At 39.2% G+C, this 13878-nt stretch overlaps 1 protein-coding gene across 1 annotated transcript in view; it reads left to right on the top strand.

The window, feature by feature from the left end:
- The window catches only part of efnb2a (ephrin-B2a), a 20494-nt gene extending 6940 nt beyond the window's left edge, over window positions 1-13554 (top strand). The window contains exons 2-5 of the mRNA XM_016469665.1: window positions 2798-3081; window positions 8516-8608; window positions 9038-9145; window positions 10172-13554. Coding sequence (XP_016325151.1) covers window positions 2798-3081; window positions 8516-8608; window positions 9038-9145; window positions 10172-10509 — 823 coding nt within the window. The 3' untranslated portion in view covers window positions 10510-13554. The remainder of the gene's footprint in view (window positions 1-2797; window positions 3082-8515; window positions 8609-9037; window positions 9146-10171) is intronic.
- Window positions 13555-13878: the final 324 nt, after the last annotated feature.

Raw genomic sequence — 13878 nt, 5'->3', positions numbered from 1 at the left:
CCCCCCCCCCCCCCCCCAAAAAAAACAGATGTCTTATCCTATACTCTTTAACACCTTTCAGACGTCCATCCAGCCCAGCTGTTTCTCAGCTTCAGTTTTATCGTTTATATCATGCCTAAGTTGCCAGAGAGAGTCCTGAAAGTCTTATACTCATTAACCACTTTCTCTTTTCTTTTGTTTTAATGTATATGAGTTTATTTAAATGACTTACTTTTGAAGTGCTTTTAGAAAGGCTGCCAAAAATGAATATTTCAGTCTGAGCACAAGTGAATGAGTCAGTGGGAAGAAGACAAAAAGAAAAGATAAAACAGATGCCTTATAAAAACAGAGATATAAGAGGGACAAATGTGGATCACAAATGAAATTATGGAGAAACGTCCTCAAGTGGCACAGCCATGTCTCCTTAGATGTACTGCACATGTCCTGACCGTTTGCTCTTACACATGCACACCTTTTCCGACTTAATGGCTTCTCTGTGTGCAGCTGCAGTCTTGTTAACAGAATGAGCGGTCTGTGTTAAACGTGTGCAAACCCTTATTCTGTCATCCTTTTCTTTTTCACATTCACATGTCGCAGAATATTTACGACCACTGTGAGAATCACCAAGGCTAAGGTTGGGGGTTAAAGTGTGTCTTTTAGACAAGGATTAAAGCCATTTACAAACATGAGTGTGACCTCTGGCTTTATTTGTTCAAATACCCCCCACTTTTATGTCCCGCTCCCTACTCAAAACTAAAGCTAGACAGTTTTAACAGTGGCTCCTGTAAAATATAGACACGTAAAACACCCTTTTAATAGCGGAATGTGTGCGTATAGGCTGCGGGGTGAACTTGTATACCCTGTGGTTTAGGATAATGACTGACTGGGCTGCAACAATGTGTATAGCAACTAGCATGCTGCATTTGGCCTATCTCTCCGGTTCACTGCTCAGTTGTGTTCGCCCATTAAATGCAACAAAACAGAGGTTAATAGAATTATCATGTGGTATATATGAATGTACACTCTTATAAGTAAAGATGATTTATTCGTGTTGATAGTTCCTTGAAGAACCTTTAACGTTTCCAATGCACAAAATGTTCTTTATAATAGAAGAAAGGTTCTTCAGATTATTAAAATGTTCTTCATACTAAGAAAAACTGTTCACTGAAAGTTTCACTGAACCAAGAATTGTTCTTCATTGGGATTGCTGTAAAACCCCCCTTTTGAAACCTGTATATTTAAGAGGGGAAAGGTATTCTGTTGCAAATGCAAATTTTTTCTATTTGAGAAAAAAGAGCAGATTTGTGGTTTTGTAGGTGTGTGTATGTGTGTGTAAACTTTTAAGGTGTGAACATGTTTTACTCTGGGAATTTACGAGTCTCACCCTCTTCTTTAGAACGATCCCAAAGCAAATATTTGAGCACATCATACACATATGCAGGCAAACTGTTCTTGGCTTTTCAAATAAGCTCGCGTAGCGATAAGACATGAGCGAGATAGCAATCCAGTGTTTGGCTTGAGAGGATTTGCGTGGCTAGATCTGTCGTGCAGATAGTCCTGACAGCTACCCTGCTGCACGTCAAACACACACACACACACAGACACACACACACACACACACACACACAGCAGAGCAGTTTTCCCAGCTACTCCTGTTTTAGTCCCTCGAGGCAGATGGCTGGGAGCGTCGCCTGATGCGAGCTGCTGCACTTTTCCTCCTTATTTCTCATGACATCATTTTCTTTTCACAGCGCTGCTGTTTAAGCGCTTGGCATCTGAGAGACTATTTGTCTTTTTTCTGAAGTATGAGCCATGAGTCAACACCTTTGTCTCATTCTAGCTGCTCCATTTTCTTTTCTGGTTTCTCATAAAGGAAGTTAAAGAGTTAGTTCACCAAAAAATGAAAATTCTGTCATTAATTACTCACCCTCATGTTGTTCCAAACCCGTAAGACCTCCGTTCATCTTTGGAGCACAATTTAAGATATTTTTGATGAAATCTGAGGGCTCTCTGACCCTCCCATAGACAGCAAGGTAACTACCACGTTCAAAGTCCAGAAAAGTACCAAGATGATCGACAAAAGTAGTCCATGTGACATCAGTGGTTCAACTGTAAAGTTTCCGAAGCTACGAGAATACTTTTTTGCGCAAAGAAAACAAAAATAACAACTTAATTCCACATTTTCGTCTCTACTGCATCACTTGTGGACGCGTGTTCACGACAGTACCATGACGCGAGCTTGTGGCGGTGCTGACCCAGATCCGGCGTAATGACGTCATCATGCCGGATCTGGGTCAGCGCCGGATCTGGTCAGTATTCTCGTAGCTTCGTAACTTTACAGTTGAACCACTGATGTCACACGGACTACTTTGTCGATCTTCTTGGTACTTTTCTGGACTTTGAACGTGGTAGTTACCTTGCTGTCTATGGGAGGGTCAGAGAGCCCTCAGATTTAATCAAAAATGTAATTAAATTGTGTTCCGAAGATGAATGAAGGTCTTACGGATTTCGAACAACACGAGGGTGAGTAATTAATGACAGAATTTTCATTTTTGGGTGAACTAACCCTTTAAAAACACTCGTGCATGCAGTTTAGGATCGTTTCAGTTACTCTCCTACGATTTTATGATCCAGCTAGTTCTTTAGAACCCGTTTTATCATTTATAATCACTGCTAAATAATTAATCATCCTCTTTTTTAATTATTGATCAGCACTATGCTTCACGATCCAGCATATTTTTGATCCTGAGAACAGTTCGAATATTATTTATCATCTATGATGTGTCTCACTCTCTCTCCGTCTCTCTTTCTCTCAAAGGTTCGTGCCAGGACAGGGTCTGGTGCTGTATCCACAGATCGGGGATAAGATGGACATAGTTTGCCCACGCGTGGAGGGCGGCTCTACGGAAGGAGTGGAGTATTATAAACTCTATATGGTTCCTCTGGAACAACTAAAGTCCTGTCAGGTCACAAAGGCAGACACGCCTCTACTCAACTGCGTCAAACCGGACCAGGACGTCAAATTCACCCTCAAATTCCAGGAGTTCAGCCCAAACCTTTGGGGCCTGGAGTTCTTTAGGGGGAAAGACTACTACATTATATGTGAGTATGTCAGCGGATATCTGTAAACCACCCTTACCGCACCGTTCTGGTCAATTACGTTAGCTTGGGTTTGTTTATGTGGTTTTGAGTATCGGGAAAGGTTGACGTTGTGGCGTGAACTACATTAGCAATGTTTTAGTGAGTCATGGTGCAAATAATGACACGTTTATATCACATTTGCTAGTGTTTGTTTATGTTGGCTGGAGTAGTTGTTAGTTCCAGAGTTACAGAGATGGAAGGTTTCTGTTTGTGAGTGGCATTTGACCATGAACGCGTATGTACACAAACACAAATGACTTCTCGTATTCGCTTTGTATCATTTTGCATGTGGGTTGAATTTTCACATTTGCGAAAACAATAACTGCTCACCTGGCCTCAACACACACACACTTCAGGCTCAAAGCAAGCTGCTTAAACAGCGGGTGAGGTGGAAGAGAAATGCAGGGTTCTAGCAAATGGAATAACGCGCACACACACAAACAGAGACTGCTTTGATACACAGCGTCAATCTCATTGCCCAGACCTGAGCCATTCTCTCGCTGTCCCTCGCAATGAGAGTTCACTTCCAGCATAAGGAGAAAATCCAATTTTGCAGTTCTGGGAAAATTCTCTCCTCCTTTATTTTGCTCTCTCTCAGTTTCTCTTAAAGGGGTCATATGATGCTATTTTAAAGATCATTATTTTGTGTATTTGGTGTAACAGAATATGTTGACATGCTTTAATGTTCAAAAAACACATTATTTTTAAAATTTTATAAAGAATATCTCTTTGGATTTGAGACTTTAGTCTTTGCAACTTTACAGATCTTCTTTATGCACCAAGAGCTTGTAACACTGCAAAGAGAAAGGAAAACTTAAAACTGCATCATATGACCCCTTTAAGCAACTCTAATTTGTAGAAAGAAAAGGGAAAGAGAGAAAAAGGAGGTGGAGAAAGAGAAATGAGTTCATTTTGCTGCATTGTAGATGATAATTGCCCTGGTGTACAGCTGGAGTCGTTTGTGTGCGTGTGTGTGTGTGTGTGTTGTGAAGTGCAGAGACGTATGACTGCTGTGTGTGGTGGGGGGTTTATTCGATAAGTCATTAATTAAAAAGTTTAATCCTAATAGCTCAGTTTAATCACTCTGTCTTTATCAATTGGATCTGCTCAGAAACCAATCAGATGATTTCAATCCCTTATAAATGTGTTCAGCAAGCCAAACATCTGTGTGCGTGTGTGTGTGCAGGACTCAACGATGAGGATCTTTTCTTTAGGTCAGTAGTATAGGTTTTTACTTAGCCTTACAACTTTTTCACATAAATACGATAAACGGCTATTTTTGAGCAACATATTTTAATATGTGTCAAAAAATGTTATACATATATTGTTCATTGTTCACTGTTCACTGTATTTATACTATGGTTCAAAAGGTTGGGCTCATTGTTTTTTACTTTTATGCAACAAGGACACATTAAACTGATCAAAAGTGACAGTAAAGACCACACTGTTACAAAAACAATAATCTATGTAAAACTATTTTCTATTTCAAAAGCTGTGTATTATAAATATTAAAAAATATATATTAAAAACAATGTATTATAAATATTATGCATCACAACTGTTTTTAACATTAATAATAATGTTTCTTGAGCACCAAATGACATATTAGAATCATTTCTGAAGGATCATGTGACATTGAAGACTGGAGTAAAGGCTGCTGAAAATTCAGGTTTTTCCATTACAGGAATACATTTCATTAAAGTAGAAAACATTTTATTTAAATTGTAACAGTATTTCACAATATTGCTGTTTTTACATTGTTTTGATTTTGCAGCCTTCATAAGCATAAGAGACTTCAAAAACATAAAAAAAAAATATATATATACAGGCCCTAAACATTTTCATACATCATGACAGATGTATGTGTGTAAACACACTTTTGCTTATGTACGTGATAAAAGCATGCAGTTGGTCACCTGGCCTAAAGCTCACTCAAACTGACCCCGGGTCATCGTCCATTTTTATTGCTTTATTGTTGAACCCTGGTGTGTGTTGGTGTGCGCTGGCCAAACTATTAAATGGCTCTTCTATTGTTCATATGCAGCCTGATGCTGATGACTCTGATATGATTGTGTGTGTGAATATGAGTTTGATGTGATCTGGTCTGACAGACTGCCCTCGAGCTGGAAGCCAGAAGAGAGATACATGATCTAAATATGGCAAGAGAGAGAGAGTTAGAGAGAGCTAGAGAGAGCAGGAATGTTTCATAAAAAAGAATACAATCTGTAGAAAGATGTGATAATTGAATAAAGCACAGACAAATTACGTCTATGTAAATCTTAAAGGTGTGTTCGGTAATTTATTCCCTTAAGAATAGAATAATAGTTCATTAGTAACAAAAAAAGCCAGTAGTGCTTAAAAAGTTGAATGTAACAGGTTTACGTTTGCAGTTTTAATTATCGTTTCATCCGTTTTAATTAGGACAGTGTCTGTAACTGGTTATTCTTCAAGTCAGTCTATTTTCCTAAGTTATCTAAGTTGCCGGTTCAGGGCCTGAAACAGAGAGAGACAATTTCACTTTCTTTGAATTAGTTTTCAGACTTCCTCACTGACAGATGATGAAAAATTAAACCAATGCCCCTTAGCAACTAGTTATGTAACAGCATGCCATTGCCTGAGGGCGAGCATGTCAGTAGAAACCAACAATGATGAGCATGTATTACTGATAAGTGATTTCTAACATTAAATCATATATTTAGTATAAAGTCTTTTCTATTTTTATTCTATTTTCAACCTTCATTCCTTTCCTTTTCGTTTCGTTGTTTTATTTGTTGTAATTTCTTTTTTTTTATATGCTTTGACAATATTATTAATGTTAACAATCATGCCAATGAAGCATTGTTGACTTAAAGAGACATAAAGAGAGAGACATGTTGTTTGGCTTTGTTCAAAGCCAGTGAGAGCTTTTCGAGGTGCAATGCCATATCTTATTAGAGTAGATGTACAATGTTTGTGTGTATGTATTGTTGTGTGTCAGCTCTCATTATTGGCCTGAGTGCTGTTCACCACTCTGTGACCCTGACGCCATGTTGATCAGGTCAAACTTCACAACAACAGCTACAGCTCATCATCACAACTCGCATTCACATTCAAGTACCTGTATTGCTAAATCATTAGTCAAGTTATTAATAGACAAAATTAATATATATATATATATATTTATAATTATGTTAATAATAATAATAAGAAGATTAATGATAATAATTATTATTATTTTAAAAATCATTTTATGTTTAAATATAATACTACGCAAACGTTTCTGAGCATTTAATGCATGTTTCATGGTGTCATTTTCCAATTAATATATATATATATATATTTATAATTATGTTAATAATAATAATAAGAAGATTAATGATAATAATTATTATTATTTTAAAAATCATTTTATGTTTAAATATAATACTACGCAAACGTTTCTGAGCATTTAATGCATGTTTCATGGTGTCATTTTCCAGTCCTGTCCCACTGGTTGCCCTATTGTCATGGCAGAACTTTACATATCTCGCAGTCTGTTTGAGCTTGATAGGGTTTCACCAAACAGTATTGGGTTTTTGAGTCCACATGTAGTGCACAGACACATTTATCTAGCTGGGAGCATAACCTAGTCAACTGTTGTTTTTATATATGACACATACAATACATACTGCAGACTAAGCCAAAACCCAAATGTACTGCTAAAAGAAAACCTTTCCATTTTAGAATAAAAATAGTTTTCTATTATGTTGGGCACTTTTCATGTACCTTTATTGTTTTTGTACTGCTCTAATTTTTTTTTTATTATTATTTTATCAATGAACAACATTTTCAGCCTTATTTTTCAATTAAAGTATTTAGCTTATTTATTAAACCTTTTTTTTTTTTTTTACTTCATTGAGCCCTCTTGCTGCTCTCCACAATGTAGGTTTCAGGTTTTTACTATCCATTTGGGGAAATCTGGCCTTTACAATGTAGGCCAAACCTGTCCCACACACAAATACTCTTTGCCAGCTGGTCTGTCAGTTCAAAGTCAAACACTCTAATTTAATTTAAACTCATCTATGAAGAAGTGCTTTAAAAGTATCTTTGTATACTAATCAACTTGTCACTTCAACTAAAATTAAATAAACTGTGTGTGTCATGTGATGGTATACTGTTGACCTGGAATGTGAGATCATCATGTGATTATTGTTTAAGCAATGTGTTTGCTTTAATGTGTGCGTTTTTAGGCTCATTTGCCAGATTAATGAAATGAACACACTGAAAGGAACGCAAGCTTTTAAGGAGCTTTACATGTAATGAGCTTGTGTTCTTCTCAACACTAAAAAGCCACAGGTCAAAGAAGCAGCAGAGAGAGTCAGATGGTGTCATGCTGCAGTGCAGTCCTTACAAACAAATAAAGAAGAAACGCAGAATCAGAAAGATCCATCACATGGTGCACACATAACTCACTCACACTCCATCCACTTCATCAAAGTGGCAGCATTGGAAAAAAAAGTGATGATGGGGGGACAGGCGCCTCATAGACTCCCACATCCCTCCCCTGTCTCTTTCTCTCTTACTCTCTCTCTCTCTGAATGCAGGCCACATTGTTCTGGACGCTGACCAGACGTTAAGCCCTTGGAAGCTCGTTAGCTCTGTGTTACTGACCCAATAGACCGCAAGCCTGCCGGGCGTGGACACACACACGCACATGGCATAGCTACATTGTTCGGGTAAAAGCCCACATAGGACACGTGGGACCAGTGGCCAGAATACTGCTGATAGTTTGTTTAGCAAAAGATAAAGATGTCAAACGGCTTAATTCAGTTCAAATTGATGTTATTGTAAAGTCAAATTGCATGTAGAAAACTTTACAAAAAAGTCTATTTTGTTCTTGCTCACTTGTTTCTTGAGAAACATCTGCTGTGGCTAAAGTGTTACACGCTCTTAAACACGCTCCGAACCTCACATTCATTAATAGCACTCTCTCTATGTGCCTTATTCGCTAAATTATTAACAACTACTCCTGGTGCTAGAGGCCTTCGCCTCACTGGTAAACAACATTTTTATTATTCCTTTTTATTATTCCTTTAATCCTTCTTATTTCCTATTGAATTGTTAAAGAGCAAAGGCACACTTTCTGACCATTTCATCTTTCAACACCAATACAAACACAATTTTGGCCTGTGCAAAAAAAAAAAAAAATCATAAATGGCACAGCTAGGACTACTAAAAGTTTGGTTACATGATTTATGAAGGCTCTGCACAGATATTTGACTGTATGAATATTCATTAGTTGTGTTAATGTTGCAGTTACATCATCTAAATAGCTTGTAACTTCTTTGATCAATCTCAGTTATGTATTTGCATATATAATTGCAACACATGTTGATATCATGTTGCTAAAGTTCTTGTTTTTGTCATTGTGTTTCAGCTACATCTAATGGAACGATGGAAGGACTGGATAATCAGGAAGGAGGGGTGTGTAAAACCAAGTCGATGAAAATCATCATGAAGGTTGGACAAAGTGAGTAATCGTTTCACGGTCATGTGTGTATGTGGGTGTCTAATAGCTGTTTTACTGTGGGCACGAGGGTGTAGAACAATAGGAAAGCCCTTCGAACCTGCTGCAGACCCTGCACTGTAATTAATGACGATTATTCATAAATCACCTCACCAGTGTAATCTGTGGTAATTACCATAGGCCACACCCACCAACACAAGCGACTGAATTTCTAGCTCTCACACAAACATACAGACACAAGTTGAAGGTCACTAGATTAATCATGGCTGCTTGTGTTTTAATGATGAACACACACACTCACTCTCTCATGGTCGATATCAGTCACACACGCACACTTTTATTTCGCTGAGCAGCATGAAAGTAATAGCTCTCCACATTAAAATGCATACATATATCAGAGTGATGAATGTGTTTCTTATCTATGATTTGCAGACCCCTCCGATCCCTTTTCCCCCAAAGAATACCCCACCAGTTACCCTCCCAAACACCCCGACGCAGGGGGCAAGGAGACCAAATCGAATGAAGTACTTGACAAGCCCGGTACGTCGCACACTTTATCACCTCACACATCTGTAAGGGGACGCTCACTGATTCATCATTCTCTCTGCTTTTTAATCCCTCTTTTTGCTGAGCAAGTACCAGTCCTCTGTCACAACAATATGCACACTGATTTGTTCTCATAAAATCCTTCTGACAAGTAAATCGTTAATGTGACAGAGCAAGACGGACTTGCTGGAACGCATTCATTGTAGAATTCAGCATCTCTCCTTCTACGTACAAGCATATGGACATCAAAGTCATTTGAGTGGAGTGTCTTAGGTACAATAATCCACTTGTAAAACAGCCTGAGTGTGAGTGTTAGCAGCTCATCTGTTCCGCCAGACTCATCTGGGCCGCTCCAGACAAACTCACTGGAGTCCAAAGCCGTGCGAGGTCACTCTGTCCACAGCTTTCCACGATCACGGAGTGTTTCTTAGACGTTATCTATCCTAATACACATTTTTGAGTTCAAAATGTCTTTCAGAAAACCGACGGCTTCCACAAGTACATAACTAAATCATTTAAACCATTTAGATAAAGGCAATTCTTATTAAAAAAATATCTTTTTTTTCTCTTCAGCACTTACGCTGCTACTCAAGCTTTGTACTCTGGTTTCTTCTTGAAATTTGTTTTCACTGCACTTCTAATACCGTCGGCTCTTTTATGATCAATCGCTTGTGTTTTCTCTCCTTTGGAAGTTGCTTTGGATAAAAGCGTCTGCTAAATAAATACATGTAAATTTATTTCACCATAAATAAAAGACGTTTCATTTAGTGTCAAGGCATCTTTTTAATTGCTTATGAGTGGGCCACTTCCTTTCTAGTCAGAAAGCCTGTTCACACCAAGAACGATAACTAAAAAATAACTATAACTACAGTATATTAGCATCCAGACCAATGGACGATTGTTAAACTATATTGTAGTTATCATTATTGTTATAGTTGTCGTCATTGGTGTGCACAGTCCTTAATACTAGTTGCTCATTGCTTTTTTTGCTAAGTTCATGTTGTTGTTTTTCCCTCTTAGATGCATCTCAACAAGGAGAAGAGAAGGGAGATGGAAATAAATCATCCTCAGTCATCGGCTCTGAGGTTGCCCTGTTCGCCTGCATCGCCTCAGCCAGCGTCATCTCACCTCAGCACGCCACCACGCTGTCACTCAGTACATTAGCCACGCCCAAGAGGGGCAGCAGCGGAGGCAACAACAACGGCTCGGAGCCGAGTGACATCATCATCCCGCTGCGGACTGCTGACAGTGTCTTCTGCCCGCATTACGAGAAAGTGAGTGGCGATTACGGACACCCCGTTTACATCGTACAGGAAATGCCACCTCAAAGCCCAGCAAACATCTATTATAAAGTGTGAAAATGGACACGCTTCTTTCGGACGTTTTAACTCTAACCCCCCACATGCCCCTCGATGAACCCCCCGTGGGCGGAATCGACACCTGAGCTCACCCTCTTCCTGCCCCCTCTTATTTTTTTGTTGCTCTTGTTTATTTTACAATATTGCTGATTATTACTCTCGGTATAGATGCTGCTGATGGTGGAGTGACTCTCCTGATTCGCTGCTCTTGCACCTGCAGAAATGAAACAAACAAATAGAAAATGACAAAAAAGACAACAGAAACCCTCCGGGAGATTGAGGTGCACTACAACGGATACTATAGCATTTGTATGAGGGAGTGTGTGTGAATCAGACGAGGAGAGGGGGTTTGAGGGGGTGGCTGTGAAAAGAGAGGTCAAGACAATGATTCTTCCTCTTTTTTCCACTACATCATCTCCCTTAGAGACACAACACACGGAGATGGAGAAGAGAAGTGACGTGACAGTATCACAGAGCAAGAAATATGAACTTGAGCTGATTATTTAGCTTGGCCGATTAGCTGATCCGTCTCAAAACAGGAAGTGAATGCAGCCTATTGGCCAGAGCTACAGGAAGTGGATTTATCGAGGAAGCAGGAAGCTCTCCGGAGCCTACTGTTGGACATTTGAATGGACATCATCTGTTTTTGCACGTTCACTCGTACTGTTTTCATTCACATTAGCTCTCCTCATTTGTTCACCTCTACAAAATGACTCACGATGTTTACTTGAAGTCTTTTTGTATGGTCATGCGTCTCGCGTGCATTTCTTTTTGTCATTCCCAGTGCAGTCCACTTGCAGATTCGTTTGGTAGAAGACTAATATGTATCATCATAGAGATCCTTTTGTGCTGGTTTATGTGCCGTTTAGTAGTGTGGAAGACACATACACACATTTCATTTCATATACATCTGCTGCCAGGGCTGGAAAAATGAGACAAACAGAGAAAGAAGGAAGGAAGGAAGGAAAGATCGTCGATATTTGGTACAGTTGTTGTCCTGATGCCTGCTGGGAAGGTGGAGGACCCACATGAACACTTTAGCAGCACTTTGAAAGCCTCACCACCTTTCCCACGTGGAGTACAAACTCATGAAAACACATTAAGACAGAGATTGCAGGGAGCGAATCACTCAAGGCTCAATAGGAAAATCTGTCATCTCTGACACAAAATGGCCGCCTTCCCCAGGCATGTCGCTGCAAAAGTTCCTGTTATTCTAGTATTTCTGCCATCACACACACACACACACACACACATTCTCTTTCACCAGTGGCCTGTGCAGATTGTGGAAAAGAAGAACTGGTGCTCTACGTTTTTGCTCAAAAGCACAGGGACATCAAGATATAATTGTTTAGTTTTGAATGAAACAAAAGATTTAATTAGCATTTCTTTATGGATTTGTTTAGCTGTAGATGAAAACGGTTGGAAAGAGTGCACGTAGACTTTATTTATGATACCATACAGACAGGTTAGCGTGAAACAGCAACAACATGAATAATTTATGGCGAATCTGCACATTATGCAAGCTTCGAGTTTTCCTTTTCGTTAACAGATATTTCTATTTGCTTTTTTCCATTGATCCCTACATGAATAGCTGCCTTTTGACAACAAACACACACACATACCCGCACAAAAAGCACATGCGCTCATGGCCAGGGAAGGGGTGGCTTTGGAAGGAGCCCTCAGGGAAAACAGCATGTTGGGTTTTAAAATAGCCGAAAGGAATGAGAGGGAATGGCCAGAAACGGACCAAAGGAAGGGCACGTCTAACATAGTCCCGACTAAACCAACTTCTCTGGCCTGCCTGCCTCTGTTGATGAAGCTCAGATGTGCTCTGGGTCGAAATTAGGCCCCTTAATCTGGAAGAAAAGCAGTAGACGTGGGTTAGTGAACATACCAGATGAGAATGAGCGCAGGCTAAATGTAGTAAATTGCATGAAATGGGATCTTTCAGGCTCAAATTGTGGGAGGTTTCTGGAGGGGGAAAAAACACATTATGATCGATGGAGGTCACAAGTGGACTTAGCGTGCGTTTTAGAGAGGAAGTCGCCAAGCAGAGGCCAGAGTATCCCACAACCCGCAGCTCCCAGAGGATTTTGGAACCCCTTACGTGTGTGTCGTCATTCGTGCGAAACCCTTTGTGAGCAATGCCAGCCTGCAGACAGTTATCTTTATTTGTTTCTTACATTGAAATCAAAATCGTTCACCAAAGGTGGACTTTGAGAGTTGAAAATGTCCACAAACTGACTGGATTGCCATAGTCGCACATTAACTGTTCATCCGTTTTGTTTTCACTTGTTCATGGAGGTTCTTGAATCTCACCGAGAAGCCAAGCCTTGTGTGATCAGAAGCTTTGTGCCTCTGTAAGAGGCCACAAAATCTGCAAATATGCAATTTTTATTTATTTTTATAACAATTGAGAAAAAAAGATGATATACGTTCACCTATGGAAAAGTGTTCTTAACCACTGAAAATTAAATGAAATAATACAGCATACGAAAACACTACAACCCGGTGTGTTATTATTATTATTTTATTTTTTACTTTGTGCTGTAGGTTCAAGGTAAACTGTGAAACATGAACGCTTACACACACAAATACATATTGAAGACTGAGCAGTTGTTTGAAACTATAGAAGACACACCACAAAAACCACAAACATATTGCTGTTCGGTTGCTGTCCCATATGGGCTAAATATGACAATCTCCTTAGTTTCTTTGAATCCGAAGACACTGTCCTGGCAAGCAGGTTGCAAACGTTCCCGTAACATTTTAGGAGCGGTAGGACTTAGCTAGTAGCATAAGATGTTGCACCGATGTGGGCGGAAGGTTTGCGAAACGCTGGGAGAGGTGTCTTCGGGCCACTGTAAAATGCCTTGCTTGTAAGTTCACGAGACTCTAGTTTTTGCACCGTACATCTGTAGGTGAGAGGCTGTATATACCTTATTGTTTGTATTGTATATGGATCCCCGGTTGTTACAATAGCCTTATTCTCACATTTCTAGCAAATAAAAAAGTTAAAAAAAAAAAAAAAAACATGAATCACTTCAGTTAAAAGAGAGCATACTAATTTTTTTGGTAAATAACTTGTGTAAATATTGACGACGAACCCAATCAATTGTTTTTTATAAACTCTTTAAGTAAGATGTTTTGTATAGAAGTGGATTTTTTTGCTATGTATTTTAGCTAGCACTCGTCAGACCCCTCCCACTCAACCTTTTTGCACTGCTCCCATGGTGATCTGGTTTAAAAATGAAAATGAGATAGAGAATTGCCAAACTGACTGCTTGCTGCATATTTGTGCCATACGTGTGTACCATAGATATTTATTTAATTAGTTCTTTGTTTTTGCTTTTTTTTTCTACCCAGTTT

Source organism: Sinocyclocheilus anshuiensis, unplaced genomic scaffold, assembly GCF_001515605.1.
Source record: "Sinocyclocheilus anshuiensis isolate Anshui unplaced genomic scaffold, SAMN03320099.WGS_v1.1 scaffold656, whole genome shotgun sequence".
Classification (NCBI taxonomy): Eukaryota; Metazoa; Chordata; class Actinopteri; order Cypriniformes; family Cyprinidae; genus Sinocyclocheilus; species Sinocyclocheilus anshuiensis.
The sequence above is the reverse complement of the archived record's forward strand: the minus strand, read 5'-3'. Positions and strand labels throughout refer to the sequence as shown.